This window comes from Pararge aegeria, chromosome 1 (genome assembly GCF_905163445.1).
Source record: "Pararge aegeria chromosome 1, ilParAegt1.1, whole genome shotgun sequence".
NCBI lineage: Eukaryota > Metazoa > Arthropoda > Insecta > Lepidoptera > Nymphalidae > Pararge > Pararge aegeria.
The window spans coordinates 9068727-9092001 of record NC_053180.1 but is presented as its reverse complement, the minus strand read 5'-3'; the positions used below and the strand labels follow the sequence as shown (position 1 = coordinate 9092001).

The window sequence follows — 23275 nt, the reverse complement described above, 5'->3', positions numbered from 1 at the left end:
ATTTTCGGTTTTCCCATGGGTCATGTTTGACAAGTCTTGCCTTTTGGGTATAAGTAACTAGTATCTAAACATCCGCTTGCGATATACCTTACCTATGCATATGTTGATTTAATGCCTTGTTTTTTTACGGTGGGTAGGACTCGACTTCACTTTCAGGCCGGAATCACAGCACGCTAAATGTATATATATATATATACATATATTATATATATATATAATATTTATATATATATATATATATATATATATATATATATATATATGCATTTGTGTATATATATACATATATATATGTATTCTCAAGAAAGTTTGCCGTGAGGCGTGAACATCGGTGTCTCTTAACGTCCTTCTGCTGGGCACAGACCACGGGACCACAGACCTCTCTTAGGACCGAGATTGACGACTACACGTGCTCTTCGTAGCACGGGGGTCGACACCGCCAATTTCCTAACTCCAGGCTGGTACTAAATGACGTAACGTAGTAGGTATAGGTAGTTTATAGCATTTAAATTTAAAGTTTTATATAAATATATATAATTTTATACATATATAATGGTATTCGTAGTTAGGTATGCAACACTAACCCTGTGGCTGTGTTTTTTACGATACTGATTGCCTGGAACAGAACGCTACGCAGCGACAGGCCCGTAAGTTAAATACGCTGCTGTTTACTTTTCTTTCTGTACGTTTCGTGTATACGTAAACTGTATTAATTCATTCATTCAACTTACCTGAGCACTGATAAAAGGTGAACGGGAAAATAGCAAACTGCGAACATGATCACCACCGCTACAAGCATCTTGGCAGCCTTTCGACGAGACCGCAGCTGAGCTGAAAATTAAAAAAAAAACATTTTAATGCAATGCACAATTTAGGATTTATATTCTACTTAATTTTGTCTTCTGTTCTGCGGTGAGGCATGGCCCTGGCTACTGACCAATGATTTCCCTAGCTTAACGTTAATTAAGGGGGTAATTTTGGAATTTACTATTCCTAAAATTTCTTTGGTCTTTTTTAGTGGGATGCTGCGGCCGTGGCTCTTTATCGAGACGCAAAGCGATTTTGCGTTCCGGTACGATGCCGCGTAAAAACTAGGAGGGTTAAAAACTATATATAATTGAATTCTCATGCATAACCCTACTACCAATACCTTTCAGTCTAGATGATTAACTATTCCAGTCTAGATGATTGATTTGTCAGAAGAAAGAAACAGTTTTATTTTTTAATTTAAAATCCTCAGAATTCCCATGGATATATTGATCCACATTTACAACCTCGAATAGTTACTGATAAATTTTCGAAAATTCCTTTCTTCCTTTAATGAATTTGATGTCTAAGTTTCATGTTTCTATCTTTGTTGATTGAGGCTTTGTGTTGTTTATGAATCAGTAGGAGAACTTATATAGATTGAACTACCCACATAAAAGATAAACAGAAACTAACTTTAAACTATTGTCTCCCAGCAACGACCCAGTAAAGGGTTGAGAGGGTCAAACAAAAGTTTAGCTCTACAATGAATACATAATGAATTTCATGTCCAAGTGTTATCACATAAGAATTTTTATTTACGCAACAGTAGAATTATATATTGAATAAGTAGATATGTTTCCAAGGCAGATTGAAAATGATAAATAAAAAATGATATCGCAGGTAACGCTGAAATGTAACGTGGCGTTAAAACCTTTAAGATTTAAAGAAATCATTTTAAAGTCGACACAATTCTTATTAAAATAGCGATTTAAGTAAAGTTATTCCAATAACAATATATTATAAATAAATAATAAATAAATATACTACGACAATACACACAAAGTAAGCGTAGCTTGTGTTGTGAGTACTGAGATAGCTGATGAATATTTTTTTATGAATACAATACACATAAATACTTATAATATACAGATAAACACCCAGGCGCTGAAAACATTCATGTTCTTAACACAAACATTTTCCAGTTGTGGGAATCGAACCCACGGCCTTGGGCTCAGAAAGCAGGGCCGCTTTCCACTGCGCCACTCGGCCGTCAAAAAAGTTCTGAAGAATCTTCAAATTATGAAGTCATATTATGAAGTCTGCTTTAAAAATTACAGTTACAGATAAGGTCAGCTAAATGCTTTATATTTTTAATCTTATTAGTAGTTTAAGCTATAATATTAAAGCTTTTTGAAGTAGTAGAAGTAGTAGTGCCCTTTTTTTGTAGCAATGCTAGTCCGGGCAAGGACCACTGGCATGCTTATTCCTGCTGCCAAACACCATTGTTACAATGTTGTGTTCCGATCTTAAGGGTGCGATCTTTGGTGTATTTGTAGGACGACCTCCATGGCGCAACGCTGAGCGCTTCGAGTTTAAGTAGGAGATTCCCGCCAGGGAAATTTGGGAAATTATAATTTCTGATTTTTCTCTGGTCTTGTCTAGTGGGAGGCTTTGGCTGTGGCTAGTTAGTAGTTACCGCTTTACCGACAAAGACGTGCCGCTGCGCGATATACTGATCCGGTGCGATGTCGCGTAGAAACCAATTAGGGGTATGACTAACATACTTCCTAACAGGTTAGCCCGCTACCATCTTAGACTGCATCATTACTTGCCAACGGGTGAGATTGCTGTCAAGGGCTAACTTGTAGTGGAATAAAAAAAATAGTATTTACGGGCACATGAGGCTTAAAACACCTCATGTTGATGGACACACGGCGGCACAATGCAGGACTGCATGCTTTGTTTGCTCTGTTTTTAATCTATGGTTTTCTAGTAACTATCGAGTAAGTGGAAACTTCTTGGTGCGTTAGTCATAACAAATAAAAGTAAACTGAGTACTAACTTTGTTCTGCAGGTGCCAACTTAACCGTTTCCGCTTGTCCCGGTATCTTCTGAGAGCTCCACAATACCCTCACAATCTGATGGTATGCCACAGTCATAAGAAGGAGCGGTATCCTGAAATCAAACAATTTTTATAAACTGTTGGGAACCGATATTCTGTATATTATGAATATAGATTAGTTACATGCAGCACAGTTTTTGTAAAGAACGGCTTTTGTAAATGCAATCACGATTTATTTATCCTTTATTTGTTCACCATAAAAAAAATACAAGAGGAAAATTAAAAAGCAGCAAGTATTAAAAGTACTAAAGGTTGCCTGGAAGAGTGTGTTTAATAAAGAATAGTGTGTAATAAAGAATTGTTATTATTAATATAAAGTAGAATACAGAAGGAAGCCTTATCTCTAGCTGGGAGGTTGGTGGACTTCTTTAACAGAAATAGCCTATACAAATAAATGGTTGACTTGATCCAGACATCGAAACCAGGACCTCGTGTCCGTAGCCAAACATGGTAACCAGTTCAGAAATTTTTGTTACTTACGTGTAAATGAACACAACTTTGATAATATGCCATACGAGATCATCGGTTGATGACCATATTGCTGTGCATTGCACCAGGTATTCTAAATTGAACCGTAGAGGTACCATTTTCACTGTGGTCAATACCACTAACTCTGGAGTATCTGAAAATGTATGAAACTGTAGATTTTAGAATAGTATACACAGGTTACCCCCTTCTCATCGTGGTAGGAGACCCGTACTCTATAGTGGGCTGGTAACGGGTTGATGCGATGATAATGATGATACATAAGTTAACAGAAATTTGTTTTTTAATTTGTATTCTATTTTATGGGAAGCGCGACAAAAAATCCCATAGGGTTATATTTAAAGTTATTTCTTATATTTTAATGTATTTTATGTACTTTTATATGGGCCTATTGTCTAAAATTAAAGAAAAAATAAATAAACAAACATATCAGTACGATCTAGATTTGGTTCTCGACTCACTCAAAATTACGGAAAACAGGTCTTCTCCCAGAAGGAGAAAGGATTAACCCGGAGTTCTCTACACCGGCCAAGTGCTGATTGGTGGACTTCACACGCCTTTATGGAGAACCCCATGACAGACAGACATGCAGAATTTCTAACGATGATTTCCTTCAACACTAAAGCCCGGGATATTTAATTGATTTTAACATACATAACTTCAAATAGCTAGAGATGCCCGAAAATTGAAGCCAAACTACCAGTCTATCACCAACTACGAAACAATAAATTAATTAATTAATAAATAAAGACAATACACACATCGCAATCTACCTACTAAGACGACTGATGAATATTTTTATGAATAATATACATAAATAATCATGATACACATATAAAAAACAACAGGTACTAAAAAAACATTTATGTTAATTACACAAACTTTTTTCAGTTGTAGCATTCGAACCCACAGCCTTGGACAAGGAAAGCAAAGTCGCTGCCCACTGCGCCAATCGGCCGTCAAACAATGTATCGATGAAGGTATATTTTAATGGCAAATTTGGTGATGTCTGTCTGAGTCTGACACGTTAAGGCGACTTCTTTTATATCTTATAAGAATAAAGTATAACTTCTGTGAAAAAGCTTTATTTGAAAGGTGTAATGTAGGTATTGTTAAAATTATATTTAAAAGGTCGCTAAAAGCACATTTAGTTGGATGTAAAGAGTCTTGTTAAATTAGTAAACTCTATAGGTAACTAAACATTTAATGATCGAAAGTAATAATAAATTTCCATTGGGTACTGACATAAATTATAATTTACGGCTCTTTCGTGATTTGTACGACTTATTCTACTGTATTTTTTTTCAAAGAAAATCTTCATTATTGTGTCAAGGACTAGGCGTGAGAAAGATTCATTCGACTGTCTCAATATAAGTGCTCTCTTTAATTAATTATTCTAAAAACAAATAAGATCTAAAACTTATATAAAGTACTCTCTTTAATTTATTATTTTAAAAGAATAAGATCTAAGATGTATATAAATAATATTTTATCCTATTATATATTTGAATAACTGTACGATTTTTTTATAAACTCAGATTACGCAAACCTCTTTGTGATAAATTAAACGGTGTAGAAGTTAATTTACAGTCGCTTCAAAATCTATTTAATTATCACTGACGTAATAGGAGTAATAATGTAGCTTTTAGGTATAAGAAATAATATTAATCTTTAGAAACAAAAAGTGGATACCAACAATCGACGTACTAGAAAAGGTTATAAACGAGTAATATGTGAGTTTGAGTTTAAGCTTTTATAACATGGTTAGGTACTATGATAGTTTTTAAACTACAAGTGCATAAGTTTACACAATGTGTTACACTTATTTATTACAAAACGTCTGATAAAACAAACCACTCCGCTTTTATCTCTAGCAAGGCAGAATAATGATTGTAAAATTATTAATTGCTTATGTTGGAAAAGCCGACTTTTTCTCTGTAGCAATCTGCTTTCCCTGTTAGTAAACTCATTGCAAACAGCCAAGCTTGACGTGTTAAAGAGAACTTACATGAGGTCTACTTAAAATAAATATACTGATTACTAACGTAATTAGTATATTTACTGACAGCTAAAGTTCCGAAATGTCTACTTACTGAACAGGAGTGAAACAGTCCATATCACGAAAATGGCGGTCTTGGCCCTGTTGATAGTGGATTTAAACTTGAGCGGGAAACAGATAGCGTACCAACGGTCCACGGAGATAAAGGTCAGCGTCAACACAGACACCGTTACTGATACTGACTGAAAGAATTTGTTCTGATTATAAATTAAATAATATTGAAACTAATACAAAATTCTAAAATAAGATCGAACTTGTTATTCCTATCTGTCCCCTCGAGGGGACTGAGCAGTGGGGACAGGGGACAGACTGGAATAATTCAATTCGACAAATCCCTGGCGAAGTGGTATGCGCTGCTATCTTATAGCTTGTTGATCTTACTCCTACAACTGAAATTGTATATATTCTTTAAACAATCTGTCATGTTACGTATATTATGTCTGACAACCTCAATTTCACATAACTAAATCCGGACTGCATCAAAGAATTAAAATACCTTTCGTAAAATTAAAAACTAATCTATAAAAAACTAACTACTCAATCCGCTCGTGGCAAATTGGCATTATTAAAGCACGGATATTTCAAGGATACAAAATACTTTGTTTACGTTCACAAACGCTTCATTGTTTGATATTTTAAAAGCTTTGATTCCAATATTTTCCACTGTTTGCTTTTGTGTAAGCTTGCGTAGTAATTTCTATCATTGAATATGATGGCATATTATAAAATAAATTTTCATGACCTCGTTTAATAGTATTTCCTTCGAACAGTCATGCAATTGATTGCATGGAAATTTTAACAGCGGCAGTTAATTTTCATAGTAGTCGGAAAACTCAAACACTTCCAAATTTAATTTATTATTTTTATTTATGGTGCCGATTAAATCTAAACATTCTAAGCGCTGCCATCGCTGTCACTTTCTTTGTTCTTTTAAATTTTTTTGTCAATTGCTATTCTTAATTTCATATGCAATGATAGCTTTCTTATAGACATGACGATTTTATACATTTATTTAAATTTTATGACATCATAATTACTTGAAATAACGTAAATAAATAATTATTGCTGGCATTTACTGTCAAGAGGATTTTTGCTGATTCCTGAAAAACTGTCATAGGACAACTAAACTAAAACTAAACTAAAATAACTGTTCTGAAATATGGATTTTTTCTTTCAAAATAAATATTCTTTTCTTAATACCATTTTAGGTTATAACCGCAAAAATACATACCTGGAAGTAGAGAAGTATTTTGCACAGAACATCTCCTAAAAACCACGTTTCGGTCACATCCCATACAACTGTAGCAGGTAGACAAAACAGCAACACCATGAAATCCGCCATTGCTAAATTCACTAAAAAGTAGTTCGTTACCGTTCTCATGGTATGATTCTTATATACAGCTACACATACTAAAGTGTTTCCAACCAATCCTACAATGAATACTGCTGTATGAGTGCCTATGAGAACCCATTCATAAGTTTGAGGATAGATGTAATCATTCAGCATTGCTACATATTCTTCTTTTGTCAAATTGCAGAATTGTTTATCTCCTACACAATCTTCTGTAACATTATGTTTTATAGTTTTTTCTACTTCTTCGCTATAGTTACGTATTTCAGCCATAGTTTTTATTTGCAGTTCATCTTGTTTAAGACTTCTCGTAGGTCTTATGATTAATTCATTATTTACATTATCAATAACACTATTAGTTCTTGCATTACGTGTGGCATTAATGTATTTCACATTTATGACGATACAGATACTTAGTGATAGTATTTTATACATTGTTTAATTAAAGTTATATCAAAACATTGGCTTTTCAAATGCTTCGCGATCTTCGTTAGTATATATATTTAAATCATCTTGTATCTGCAAAAATAAAACTTTAATTTTTAATATGACAAAGATATGAAATTTGTTTGTGGCGGGTAATTTCTATTACTTATGACAAAACTAGTAAAAAAATTATCAATTAAAAGCTAATTATATTGCTGTATTTATAAATACATTTAACTGATCTTTTTTTTTTTTTATTTGTCTTTGCCTATTTTTATTAATACATAACTATAACCTAAAATAAACTATTTAAAAACTAAATAAAATCTAAAACGTCCTCGAAACCACCGCAGCGAGGCACAGTTCCTAAGATAAATAATTAATAATTAACTGATCTAGGCATCACTTTTATATTATTAAACGGTATGATATATTATTTATATAAATTTTTTTCATCTAAATAATAGTTTAATAATTTTTTTTTCATATACGTAGAATATTGTCTTGCGAATGAGCGTTGTCTTGTGTACATACCCAAACAATCATAGTTATAGATAATTCAAATTCACATTTCATAAGCTTTTTACATGTTAAATCGTTACAGGTATTTCATTAGGTTTTTCCACTCATTTACTTATTTTTTTAATACAACTTTGAACCATACGACATACTGCAGTTGCTGCTTTTTAACCACTAAAATTTACGCGTATAATTTGTTTCTAAGTACTACTTGATCGATAAAAGTCATTGACTTCACTGTAAACCAAAATATTCCCAAAAGCGGAGTTTAGTAATGAATATTTATGTCTCGGTGGATATCATAATTTTCGCTGTGTTTGAAGAGCACTTGCTTTTAGTCTGTAGTGCTGTAATTAAATTCACAGTTTAGTCTTTTATCCGTGTTTTCGTTTATTTTATACATACCTATCGAATCTTATATTATGTGCTCCGATCAAAATATAATAAGTAACTAGAGTTGTTTTTTATTAATAAAATGGGCAACTTCTTTTAAAATACCAAGATTAGCATGAAGAAACAGTCAACAATGATTTTATTAGGTGTGTTTTTCACCTCGCGCCCGTCGTTTTTTTAAGATAAATGTTGAATGAACAATACTTTGGAGCCAATTTGTTCGTATAATTGTATTATTATTTATACAGTAATGGAATCACCAGTACAATTATTTGGATAACTTTTATAAATTAGAAACCTGACGCTTTAGAATACTTTTGTTTTAGATTTCAGCTATTGATTTGAATCAACATGTTAATAAAGAAAATGGTGAATGAGTTTAAAGCCCTTTCTAAACAAATAAAATTATTAAAAAGCATGGTGTCTCGTGTACTCTGGTTAAAAAGCTTTATTCAAAATATTTATTACAAGTCTTTAATAAGATATCCTTTGATACTAGACGTTACCACAGTCGACAAGGTTAAAAGAAATCAAAAAAATTCGACACCGACGCGACGGATAAGTGACCGTGGGAGAATTGATCAAAGCATTCCGGCTGCGATAAATAAATACAATTTTGTACTGAGGTATTTTCGATAGGGGTTTCTAAAAATTAGATAAATTCAAACCTATTGTTTAATATCAATGCCGCAGTGATAAGCGCAGTCTTATATGTGGGAGATCCCGGGTTCGATCCCCAGCGGGGGTAATTTGGGAACCACCAGGGGAGATTGCAGCCAAGGCCTTACTTGCAGTTCGTCATCATATCAACCTATTACAGGTCCACTTCAGGCACGGCTCTCCTCCCACAATGAGAAAGGTTAAGCCCTTAGTCCACCACGCCCGCCCAGTGTGGATTGGTGGACTTCAAACGCCTTTGAGAACATTATGAAGAACTCTCAGGCATATAGGTTTCCTAAAGATGTTTTCCTTCACAGATAAAGCAAGTGATATTTCAATTACTTACGCACATAACTTAAAAAAGTTAAGAGGTGCGTGCTAAGATTCGAACTCGGCCCCCCGAAGTGAAGTGAAGCCGAAGTCTTAACCACTGGCTATCACCGCTTCATTATGATTCTGAATAAAAGGCCAGCCTCATTGCGAACATTTATAGGGCAGCCTTTTCTAATATATAAGGTACCTAAATGTTTTTCGTTAGAAGAATGGAACGCATACGATATTACCAAAGGTGATCGACTTCACATAGGAAACTGTTATAAATCATAGCTCTAAGCACATACATTGATATCGCATAACATATATTTTTTCTGAATGTTAAAATGTTACAGCAGACAAAGAATACATGTCGGGGAAAAAGTCTTTTCGCATGTTGTATCTCTGAATAAACTTGTGATAAAATTTCTTTGCACTAATTAACGACAAGATTGTGCGAAAAAGGTCATGGTCAAAGGTCGGTTACAAGACCCGGGTTAACTCGCAATGTTTAGAATAAGGTGAGGTCATGTGTATGGTGGAATTGGAAAGGCATTGTGCATTATGAGCTTTAACCAAATTCAAATTCAAATTCAACATTCATTTATTTCAAGTATAGGCCTAATATAAGCACTTTTGAAACGTCAAGTCTGTCTGTTTGTAGTGATTCTACCACCGGTTCGGAAGGCAGATTCTACCAACCGCTGGGCATATATATCGATTCGGATCTCTATTGCCAACAACTGATGAGATAAAAGTTGATTAAGTTTAAAGACAGTGGCCCAAATTTATAAAAAGAAAGGGTGTGGTCTTCATCAAGACAACACTGGACCACATAATCCACTCCGCTTGCAACTTGACTTGGAGGTTGTAATGCATCCAGCTGTTAAATTGTTTTTAGAATTGTTTAGCAGTATCAGATTAACATCTAAACAAGACTGCCAAACTTGTCGCTATAATTTTGTTAAAAGTCAAAAGATTTCTTCAGCAACGGAGTCATGTCACTATATTCAAGATTGTTAAAAGTCATCGAAAAAATAAATGTAAATAAACTTTAAAAAAAAAAATCTTGAGTATAAAAAATGTGAAGAAACTTTCCCCTTCATCCCTATCCCTACTAATATGTAGTGTGTAATGTGAATGTAAGTTTGTTTGTTACGCTTTCACGCAAAAACTACTTAATCTATCCTCATGAAACTTTGTACACATATTCTTGGAAGTGTTAGAAGTAATATAGGATACTTTTTATCCCGACATTAAGCTCGGTTCCTTTGGGAGAAGGGATGAGTATTTGACGATTTTACACCATAACTCCGACAAATTATAACCGATTTAAATAATTATTTTTGTACCAAAGAGGTTATAATATGTGTTTAATTTTGCCCAAACTGTGGTTGGAGATAGAGGAAAGAACTCCTCAGCGGACAGCAGCAAACCCCTCATTTAAGGCTTACCGATACTGAATACTTTAATTTTTTTCAGATCTACAACTAAATTTAATGCCACAACAAAAAACAAAATCAAACGCAGACGAAGTCGCGGGCAACAGCTAGTATATAATAAAAGTATGTTTGTTCGTTTGGTTACCTTTCTTTGGATCAATTACTCCGAATCTGATGCAACATGGCATACAAATAGCTTGCGTCTCGGAGACGCACAATTTCCTTTTGAACTCAGGAACACAAACAGTTCACGCGGTATATTCTAAAATCGAAAAAAGAACAAGTAACAGAAAAAAGTACTAAATACCAAGTAAAAAAATTAAATTTATGTAGATAGGTACGAATTATCTAAAAAGTATCTACTCCCACTTGATCAGTTGTATGATCTACAACAAAATAATTGAAAGTATTCATAATTTTATGAAACATTGTATATGTAAGTATATACGTCCTACATGCGTACATACATAGTTTGCGTGTTTTAACGCCGACGTATCAAACAAAAATACTTCAGGTAAAATCATGATTCAATTTCTCATAATGGATTGGTGTTTACATTCTTTCAATACATTTTTCCCGCATATAAATAAAAGCGCTTTAAGAAACCGTAATTAGGAATCAATATTATATCGGCAGATATTTCGTTTTTCCTGTATTAAGTAGGTCTATTTAAAGTGTGTTTTAAATTGAATTGAATTAACCGATCCTATCCCATATGCTGACCTTTTTTCATCAAATACTGTCCATACATCTGTTACTGTCTTGTTATGTAAAGCAAATTAATGTAAATGCGTACTCAACCCATTTTGACCAGTGTAAATAAATAAATCTATTATCAGTATAATTTAGGTTTACGAACGTATCTCGTTATCTACATAACTAAAGTTTTTCAGGAAGTCCATCAACACACCACTTGCGGTACTAACTAGAATTAAAATATAATTTTCATGGAAGTAAATAAAACTAGTATATTATAATAAATAAATAAAGTATATTGGAGATGCTAAAGTTTTATTTGTCATCCTGTTCAATATATTTTTGCTTTGGAGAGAAAGCATACTTCCCTTCCTGTGATGCCTACTACTTTGTCTAGTTTAGGATGATTATTTTAGCAGGTACGCCCATAATGTTTTAGTATTATTTTCCGGTAAAACATACTAATACACTATGTCGTATATCATTGATGAGTACTGGCCCACTTTTTGAATGCTACGCGTAAAGAACAACTATAGACTATCATAATCGGTTTTTAAATAAATAATAATAATAAATATACTACGACAATACACACAGCGCCATCTAGTCTAAAAGTAAGAGTAGCTTGTGTTATGGGTACTAAGATAACTGATGAATATTTTTATGAATAATATACATACATACTTATCTATAATATACATATAAACACCCAGACACTGAATATATTCATGTTCTTAACACAAACATTTTCCAGTTGTGGGAATCGAACCCACGGCCTTGGGCTCAGAAAGCAGGGCGCTGTCCACTGCGCCAATCAGCCGTCAAATTATGCAAACATTCAATCAACACAATTATCTCACAACATAATTATTTTTTGTAAATTTGTATTAAAGGTATTTGCAATTATCTATCACGCATTATTTGTGGAACTATTACATAAGTATACTTATAAAATTGTATACCTACTTATAAAATAGTTTTTTTTTAACTCAAATAGTTGGTTATATGTAACAAACTATTTGATATTCGATTTAAAAATTAGAATTCATTATACAATATTATTTCCAGCCGTGTAGCGTGTGAATTTCAAAGACGGGAATGATTTTATCAAAATTATATAATCGTATTTATTTATATATTATTTACATATTATTTATACTCTTTATTATAATAGTAATATTGTTTCTTTAAAATATAAATATAACCTAAAACAAATTTTTTAAAACTAAAAAAAATCTAAAACGATGCTGGCAGCATTGCCCCTTTGGATGGCCAAACTAATTCGTTGGCCAAGGTAACTGCCCGCTCTAGGATCACCGATAGACTCGATAACCCTTTTCGATAATTCTTTGAAAAGGGCTCTTACCTCCGGACCCAAAGTCTCTACTCCAAAAGGCACAAAAATGAAGCTGCTATCCAGGTAAAAAAAATATAAAAAAGAAATTAATTAAATATGTTGTATAACATAAATTATAATCTTACCATAACACTATCAGTTCCAAGTTCTATGAATAGAATAATCGACAATCGACTAGGTCCATTAACGATTGTTCAATACCTGATCCTTACTGTTACCTGTCAAAATTAACATACTAAATTAGACAAAGCATAGGCCTTGGTTTCTTACAATAAAATAGTCTTGAACTAGGGTATCCATCAAGTAGACCGTAAACGTCTTTTAATTTACGATTCCTTCTAATTTTCTCTTTACATAAATGTAGACGATAATGAATCACCTCCAATAAAAAATCAAAGATCTTACTACTATCGCTTAAAGCAGTATTACTAATATAATAAAGAGGAAAGATTTTCTAGTTTATATGTTTGTTTGTACCAAATAGGCTCCAAAAGTCTTAAACCATTTCATTGCTAAAAGAAAGCTTAGCTATCAAGAAGTTACGAGCTTTAATAAATTTAAATAAAATGGACATCCTTAACAAATATTATTTGCAATAATATAACCTAAAGTAGCAAAATGTTTTCATTACTTCACGTACGCTGACAAAACTATTGTTCATGCATAAAAATTATGATACATGATTAAAGTACCCATTATAATCTTTAAAAAAGTATCTTAAGATATCCATCTATCATAGTTAAGACGCAACAGCAGCTTTTGTGTTTGAAAATTTTAGTAGATCGCCGGTAGAAACAAAAACATTAATATCGCAGTATTAATTCTTATTAAAATGAATAGTTTTATTATCAAGTTTAATGTATGTAGCAGTAAAATACTTTTTTCCTTCCTAATTCCTATCAGACATATAATTGAGAAGTTACTTATCGCGAGATTAAAAATTTTAGTACGACACCTGAAAAAAAACAGTTTTTTAAAAACTACACCCGATATTTTTACAAGAATACCTCATGTAAAAATATCTGTATTTCTAAACCTTAATTGAATGCCACACATCTCCTAAGTGATCAAAAAAAAAGCAGACATAACAGGCTATGGATATAAAGTAATCGTCTTCTAAATTTTTAATTGAATTTAATTGTGTAACATTAAAAGGAATAACCTAGAGGTTAAACATATTAGTAGGTACAGTTATGAAGATGATTAATTATTATTGACGTGACAACGTCTTATAATTCGATGGAGCCGGCTGCACGCACAAAAAACATGACGTATGCGGCGTTACCTCGCTCTGAGGCGTTCCATTCAAGGCTTGAAGTGCAAGCGAGAGCGCGGAACGAGCGACAAAGAGGCACAGTCGGCCTCCGCGTTCGACATCTGTCTCTCTCCTACTTGAGTGAGCGATGCGTTCGCGTGGACAGCTTCTATTCAATAATACATTTACATTTTTTCGGCAAGGATGAAGTGCAGTGAAAAGTGAATGTGGTGTCAATTGTTTATCGAAACGATAATATCTATCAAACAAATAAAATTAAAATTTTCTTTTGAAAAATTCCATCAGTATTTTCTTACGACGTTGTCACGCTCAACTATCGTCAGTAAGCCGACTACAGACAACCAATTTTTTTATTTATCAAGAGTATTATTTCGATATTTTTCCATTATTCCACACGTGTAGGAAAATAGAGTGTAAGGACGCGGTTAGAATGACAACATCAATTAATTTCGTATATAAATAATATTTAACTAAATAATTTCCCCGAGAATTTAATTATCAATTAATTTAACTAATATTTAGCCAAAGACAGTTTTTTTTACATTTGATAACAAACAACGCTTACTAGAAAATGCCATTAACATAGCCGTATTTAAGAACCGAGGCATACCGAGACACAAAAGGTGTTTTGATAATTCATATATACCTATAAATTTCAATAATTCCCTATTTGTCTCGATCTTTAGAAATATAAAATTCTTTTATTTTTCTTAATACTACACGTGCAGGAAAATGGACACGTTTATTCCATTAAATAATATAAAAGACATGAGAAATATGAAAAAGTCTTTCCAAGGACTTACAAAACAAATCTTATAACACAATTCATCTACTTTTATTATTTAACAGATCTTAAAGGAGGGTTGCCGCCAGATCAGCATACAGCTGACACTGTTATTAATATTTATTTGGTTGTCACGGCTTCTCCTCTGACCGCAATTTAAAATTTGACCCACGGTTAGTTGACAAACCTATAACATTTAGAATTAGTAGCACGTTTTGTGGCAGAGCTCGTCCAGCAAAGTTCTACCTATTTCTGCCGCTAAGCAGCATAGCTATTTTCCGATCTGAAGGGTGTGGTTGCCGGTGATTACAGGCAGGCTTAACACCTACTCCTGTGGTTAATGGACACAGGACGGCACTTACTCGTAGTTAGATGTGTACCTTGCATGCCCTGGTTAGCGTTAGCGATGGTTTTCCACTAAGCATCAGTAAAACCATCTGCTTGGCCCGACAATTATACTCGTTACTAAAAACGCAATATAAAAACGAAATTTTGATTTAACATTTTTGATTTAACATTGATATATTTAGGCGATGCTTACTTATCAATCCGGTGACTAGGATTTTGTGTCCATTTTATATCATTCGCCAACCGCTAGTCGCCAAGTGCCAATGAAATTCTCTTTTAGTGATAATCTGTTATATTTAATATCCATCATGTAAGCGACTTTAGTTCGAAACACGAAGTACTGACGTTGGTGCCCCAAAGTCAATACTTTGTGAAAATAATATACGTATTTATAGTGAATAAAACTTAATTGTTTTAAAAATAACATTGTTTTAAATGTAACAAACAAAGCGTGTGTTGGTAAGACATTTCTTCATAGGAAGGAGCCTGCGCAGAAATATCTTATCAACACACTTTACACTATTAGGTTGGTTGACAAAAAAGTCAAACGCCCGCGTGAATATTGAATCTGATAATCTATACCCTACTAATATTATAAATGTCAATGTAAGTTTGTTTGTTACGCTTTACTTTGTACACATATTCTTGGAAGTATTAGAAGTAAGAAAGGATAATTTTTATCCCGACATTAAGCTCGGTTCCTTTGGGAGAGGGGATGAAAGTGTTTGACGATTTAACACTAAGTATAACTCCGACAAATTATAACCGATTTAAACCGATTTTATAATATATTTGCCCAAACTTTGTGTAGATCTGATGAATGTGGTTGGAGATAGAGGACAGATCTCCTCAGCGGACAGCAGCAAATTCCTAATTTAAGGCTTAGTGATGCTGGATACTTTAAATTTCTTTAGAACTACAACTAAATTGAATGCCACATCAAAAAACAAAGTCAAACGCAGACGAAGTCGCGAGCAATAGCTAGTGCCAAATTAATATTTGAGATCCTGTGAGATATAGTTTAATAAATATAAAATAATTATAGCTCGTAAAAGCAGCTAAGTCACATATATTAATTTATCACTGAATAACATCATCTTATTCACGTAAGGTAATCTGCTACGAAAATACTTAATTTGCTTTATAATTCCCCATTTTATTTAACACCATGTAGCCTTTGAATGGTGAAATGTTGTAAGTCGCTAACTGACAGTAAGTCGACAGTAATATATAAAGATACATTTTTTTAACGAGAGTGCCGCCGTAAACTACAAACATAAAACGAAACATATTACTATACAATGAACATTTAAGCCTAATTTGCTACACTCCGCGAAGAGCAGAAGAATATGAACGGTGTAGTATACTCGTATCTTATTTTAAAAAGAAGAAGAATAGGTTTAAAGATTGAGTAATAGATATAAATTACACCGTACAGATTTTCCTGCTATTCGCGTATTAGGCAAATATGGAACTCCACTAAGTAACACCTGCTTCTATCCAATAATATTATTGTTTGTACGTGCACGTTCAAATATTTTCAACAAACTCAAATCAAGTTGGGAAACCTTGTGACTTGGAAGCAAATATCTGTGTAATTGATGATCATTCATTTTGAAATCTCATTAAGTCTATCCATGTATTTCCGCGTAACCACATGTAAAGACGCCTAAATACTTAAAACGTGCTCACACTATATTCTCCACAAAGAACCGGATATTGCTAATACGTATTATAAACTATTTCATAAGATAAAGTATCTAATGAAGTAGTTCATGATATTACATATTATATTCTTACAGTCCACCAATCCGCTCTGGGCCAGCGTGGTCGACTACGGCCTTAACCCCGTCTCATTGTGGGAGGAGACCCGTGCTCTGTTGTGAACCGGTAATGGCATGATGTGATGATGATGAGTACCTACTTTGTATATAAAATATATATTTTACACCTCTCGCTCGACAATGCCTCATTAAATAGCCTAGTATTTATAGACCAAGTACGGCTTAGCGGGTAAGTAATGTTGTACTGGAGTCCGTAGGGACTTTAATGATTTGAATAAGGAACATCGCACCTGGCGTATCTGAATAACATTTGTCGACTTCCCTTGCGCAACGGTGATCGCTGTGAATTTAAGTAGGAGGTCCCGGAAGCGATTTAATGTTCCGGTGCGATGTCGCGAGATTTTGAGATTTCAGTGAAGGTGCTAACTATAGTAGAAGGAAAAAAAAAGTGTGTGTCAGCTCCGACGCACGACTGGAGTTTACTCCTTAAGTACGATTGTCGAAACATACACAAAAAGAGTTTATTTAACTGAATAAAGATTAATACCATATGAAAGGGTAAATTAAAAATCCTGTGCAATTTATTCACACACGGCAGAAGTGTAACTTCTTAAAAGTAGCCTACGAGAGATTGAGGTGGATGTAGAGTATCTGAACTATTAGGATAAATGTAATGTTTATTATTTAGTTTCCATGGTAACTAGAATAGGTAAAAAAATCTATTATGTTTTCTATCTCACTCTGTCCTATACATTTATGTGTTTGTTTCTTTATCTAGATATTATTCGGTTTCCTTGGTAACTTAAATAGGAAAAATAAGTTAATTAAACGAAATAAACATTTTTCTCATACCGGGCGCCTTATATATGAAAATCGATTCTTAAGAAGTAAACCAATAAACTCCAAAAATAAAAATGAAAGAAATCTCGCTCTAACGTATTATGGCGTCCCAGAGCATGTAAAGCGCGAACCATAAAGACGTAGTAAAGTGATCCCTCCAAAACTTGATTTTATTGCTTGCGAGGTGTGAAAAGTAGAGTATTCAACTGAAGGTAAAAGCTGCCCACGGATGCCTCAGGATTCGAGATATAACACTCTCGCTACGCTCGGGAGTTGCTCTAAGATCCCTTGTTTGCTTGGGATTTAAACCGGCGCCCGTAACATAAGACATTGCTTTACGGATCCTTATATATCATTATTATTTGTAAGTATAATTTGCCTAATACATGTTGTACTCGATAAAAAAAGTTAAAAAGACCCATTACTACCATGCTTGTGGCAAAATAATTCAAAAAGATAACTTCTTGCTCAAATAATAAATACCTAAGTATTCGTTCAACAATGCAAAATGAGCTGTTCACCAAGTGTGGAATCCAAAATGGACTGTGGTTTCCAGTATTGTACCTAAAAAAATATCCATATATCCGTAATTTCAAAAGAAAGATACCTACCTAAAAACGAAGTATCGACATTCTTGACGGCAGAAATAAGCATGACGGTAGGTGGTACTTTCCCGGACGAGCTCAGACACAAAAAACTCCACAACTAAGTACGAATTCTATTCTATTCTATTCTAACCAACCGTCTCTGAAATTTTGATATGCATTGTGAAATTATATTTTTTAGCAGAAGAGAAATGTTCCTTAGTTTGTATATTGATTCTGATTGGCTACAAAATAAGCTAATAATAGTTTTATAGTTAAAAATTTAATTTCACTCCCATATTCTTATTCTGAATAATTCAGATATCGAAATTCACGATGAACGATTCGCCTACTCTTAAAACGTGTAGCACGTGTAAAGGCTTAACGAATTCCAACCGTTGGAATGCGGATAGAACGTTATTATATTAAATCCAATATTTAAACAAAATCCAACCTGATCCACTGATTGGTGGGCAAGATTACAAAAGATGAATGCTAACGGCAATGCCAAAAGGGCCAAATTAGTTAGCGATCGATTCGGTAACGAAGCATGTTACGCATTAATTAGGTAGGTACGTACGAGTACCTATTCTTTGTATTTTGACGAGGTTGGCTTACAAAAGTGTGCTATTTCTGTACCAACGCTTTTTAATGATGCCTTTATCTTTTACACCGTTGGGAGTTTTGCCACCTTGCTATAATTTCTAAAGTAAAGTATTTTTAATGTGACCGTGGGCGGCATTTGTAGATAACATGTATTTTTTTTTAAATACAATTATTATACTAAAATCGTAAATTGGATTATAGCAGTGTAGTCAAATCCGTTACCCCTAATCCAAGAATAAAAGAGTTGACTTTTATATATATATATATATGTATATACCATATACCATGTTTTCAAATTTGCGTTTCGCAAAAGAGGGGACAGAATTTGTTTCCTATTTTATTTATTTATTTCGCCACCGACCAATTACCGGTGCACTACAGGACACAGGTCTCTTCCCAGAATGAGAAGAGTGTAGGCGTTGGTAGACTTCACAAGCCTCTGAGAACGTTATGGAGAACTCTCAGGCATGCAGGCATGCAGGTTTCCTCACGACGTTTTCCTTTACCGTTAAAGTAAGTGATATATTAATTATATTTATATTAATGAAAAAGCACATAACTCCAAAAAGTTAGAGGTGCTTGGCAACTATCAAACGCGAAGCCGAAAGGGAAGCCTCTTGGCTATCACCCTAACCTCAAGGCTATCATTTCGATATTTATATTTGTTTTAAAACCTCATTTAATATGGAAAATAAAAAATTTATTATTGCCCGGTTACTGCTTATATATTCGCTCTTGCAAACAGCGATACGTGACAAATTTGATTTGATTGATATTACGAAACTATTGTTATATGTTGGTCCTTTTACTTAAGACGTAGTAAAACGCATAAGCGAGGGCGATAAGGGAGCCGAGAGTCGAATGTAATTTTCAATGCCCACGAATTTAATAGGATGTTCTTCAACATACTTTCCCGAGAATAGAAATAATAACTAAAAGATTACTTTTTATTTACCTTTTGTGGATACTTCCAGATTTGAGATACCAATACCCTCAGGTATTGGTATAATGATTTCCTTATTTCCATTCTCTTGGGTCAATGTTGGTGATGACGAATTATTTTTGTCACACTTTAAACATTAATTTATTTAAGGAAATTAATATTTAAGGGATACAAGGACGCTATCAGAAACAGTGCGAATTTAATCAGAGTGTAAAAAAATTATAATTTTAAAATAACATATTGCAATTTATGATTGAAATTATAAATAAATCAATATATATTTGTCTCATGTAAGAATATTCGAGAAGTAAAACACAAGCAAGGTAACAAACTAAACAAATAAAATCAAACTAGACTACTCTAAAGTATAAAACACGCGTGTTTAGCATCTAAAAGCGAAGTAATAACGTCCACGTAACGAGCAGGGTTGTAAAAATATGTTTTGTGCAATTAATCGTGTTACGTATTTATTTACACGTCATTTTAATTATTATATAATACCTACAAGTACCACGCTTTTATCGACAGTGTTATTACCGAATCCTCCAGAGAAACTCTTCCACCTTAGCTAATTAGGAAAGATAATTTACGAAATTCAGCAAACTAATAATGAAATTGGGATATTTTGCTTTCCAGGTGGTTTCAGAGCTTACAAATAGCAAAATATTTTTTCTCAATAAGCGCTTTAAAATTCAAATTACATTCGAAAAAAGAATTGTGCTATTTTATCACATAGAAGAACTTCGTTTTAACAAAATAAAAGAACCTACTCAAACCTACAAAATAAATTACTCGGAAAATTCACTGTTGTTGTCAAGTTCCACATAAAGGGTGACAACAATGTTGTATGAAAACATCGATTTAATATGTTACTACGAACGTCCATTTTGATTCCAAGGTTTTTCTTTTAATAATTATTCATGTAATTGAAAAAAAGAACCCCTCTAGAAAATAAGAATTACTACAGAAACTTCGTTTGAAAATCCATTTTGATCTCCAAGTTTTACATTTAATAGTAAGGTTTGCTTATGAATGACTTCTTCAATATCGCTACTCCCTAGATGCTAGATAGTATTTCTATTTTCTTTGGTCACTATGCTGCATTAAAGAGAAAGTAGGTACCATAGGCCTGATCGAACCAACAAAATATGGTCTACCAAAAATGATTATATAAAATGAGTGCTTGCATTTTTCCACGAAGTGTTTGGAACAGGTCATCTTGGTATTACTTGGCAGCGACCTTGAACACAGTGTCGAGGTGGTCCTTGTGGTAATCCAGCTCCTCTGTCAACGCCATCGCCAACGTGTTATCTCCGTCTCCAGGTAATCGCGGAGGAGAATCTATAAAGCGTAAGTATTTATAGTGCATTAATGTGTTAACAATTTGGCTGTATGCATGCCCGTGCCACGGAGAGCACGTTAAGGCGTAGGTATCAATTATTATAGATAGAATATTTGAAACCGATGATCGTCAGGGTCAGCTTAATCGTTTTGAATCTATGAGAAGAGTTCTATACAACCTCGGACTATTTTTCCGGTCACAATAATAATGTATCTGCTATAAGTTAAATTCAAATCATGATTTCACATTAAACGTTAGACCTTTCGTATAGTGCGGTCGAAAATGGAAGCAATAAAACTAAATGTTGTAATCAATTTCAGGATTGTAGGATCGCGAAGAGCACTTTAGCGTGTCGTGACAAAAAGCTGATGTAACGATGTCGATTTAGGGCCGCGGCTCATTGTGACTTTTTGGTTCAGTGACTTATTATCACCAAGGTGAGTGGTATGAAGGTATATGCAAGTGCGCTTACTGTTAAAACGTGACAATATGGTGTGAAATAGTTCCAGCGACATACAACTCGAGGGTACGCGAGTCGCATGGCATCAAATAGCGGCATCTTCTTGAAATCCATCTAAGGAATGATCGTCGTCGACTGTAGCGTCGCATCGTGGGCGACGCTACGCTCATAGCGTATGTGATAGCGAATTAGAAATAGCAAAATTCTTCCTTTCTTATACGCATGCCTGAGGTTTGCAACGCCTTTCCGAGTTCTGTTTCTGTTCTCATTCTGACCACCTGTGCATCTTTAAAACAAGAGTGAATAGGCATCTTCTAGGCAAGTGCGTCCCTTCTTAGGCCACAGCTGCACTTTCCATTTGGCGAAATTTATACAAAGCGCAAGAAAAAAAAATCACAATGAGCGGCGGCCCTTACTATACTCCTTAAAGGCCCACCTAACTTATTTATACTACCTTTGTTAACCCATAACTCGATTCACCTTGCAGAAAATGGCTTTGATATAATATATTATATAAATTTAGAGGGTGAGTTTTTGGAACGGGCATCGGATGGCAGCTACCCGGCCCGAGAATACTTTTGCCTTTATTTCTGGATTTTCATTCACCGAATTTTTCAAACAAACTTTCTGTAAACGGACATAAATTACTGACATCTGTATATCGTTATCAAGAAGAACAGATATCCTTTATGGGAATGTGTATTCGCTTTAATGAAGTTTGCAAAATACTTTTGTGCATAACTGCTTCAAAAATTCAAATAATTTGTCTTAAAGAATTTTTTTTTTTACTACCGCTGACTTCGGCCTTCGACTTCAACGAATCGGCCACTAATACAGTCGACTCGGCTCTACTAGTCGACAGTGGCGTGCACAGAAATTTGGACCAGGGTAAGCATAAAGCAGTAAAATGGCATATAATGTCATAATCCTCCTCTGTTGCCAGTTATATGAAACTCTTAGGGTAGGCAGCGCTTTTGTATGAAGCGCACCTCACTGCTAGTCGACCATAAACGAGTGGTAGTCGCGAACTTGACGAGTTGGCAGAGTGGTGTGGGTGTATTACGCGTGGTGGTTAGGGTTCCGTCCTCGGCCCGTTGCACTTCTTGACGTATGTGAATGACATGAGCAACTGTATAAAGCATTGTTCATGTTACCAATTCGCGGACGATACTTGCATCATCTTTGCTGGTCGGGACCCTGACAAGATCTGTGAAGCATTGCAGATGGATTTTAACACCCTGACCATGTGGTGTCACGATGCGGGCTTAGTTCTTAATGTGAAAAAAACCAAACTGATTCATATTAGATCACCATATCTAAAATTCATTCCCTTTAAAAATATTATAGCTCACGATCATGCTTGTCTACACAGTGTAAATTATAATTCATGTAAGTGCCCTTCGATTGAGCTAGTCGACCGATATACCTATCTTGGTCTTACTATTGACTGCAAATTCAACTGGAGTTTCCACATAGACTACGTATGTAATAAACTGAGGCAATTTCTCGCAAATATAACTATTTTAAATCGACGGATTCCATTTAAAATCAAATTAATACTATATAACTCGTTCGCTCTTACTTACGTACAATATGGTCTCAGTAGCTACGGTCGTACTTATAAAACTTATCTCAATAACATATATAGCTTACAGTTAAGAATATTAAAAGCTATTGTCTCACATTCCATTAAATCTAAATACGACGGTAATGATCTAGGGCTTTTTAATCATTG

The 23275-nt window shown here is 34.0% G+C and overlaps 1 protein-coding gene across 2 annotated transcripts in view; it reads right to left on the bottom strand.

Moving 5' to 3' along the window:
• Window positions 1-23275, bottom strand: part of LOC120627108 (orexin receptor type 1-like) — a 45032-nt gene that overhangs the window by 7190 nt on the left and 14567 nt on the right. Inside the window, exons 1-6 of one of the 2 annotated variants that reach the window (XM_039894965.1) lie at window positions 10666-10728; window positions 6649-7287; window positions 5452-5599; window positions 3353-3494; window positions 2813-2925; window positions 732-831 (exon numbers count right to left, since the gene is read on the bottom strand). In XM_039894965.1, coding sequence (XP_039750899.1) covers window positions 732-831; window positions 2813-2925; window positions 3353-3494; window positions 5452-5599; window positions 6649-7203 — 1058 coding nt within the window. In that variant the 5' untranslated portion in view covers window positions 7204-7287; window positions 10666-10728. Of the gene's footprint in view, window positions 1-731; window positions 832-2812; window positions 2926-3352; window positions 3495-5451; window positions 5600-6648; window positions 7288-10665; window positions 10729-23275 lie in introns of those variants that run through there. The other variant, XM_039894973.1, reaches the window with a different exon arrangement.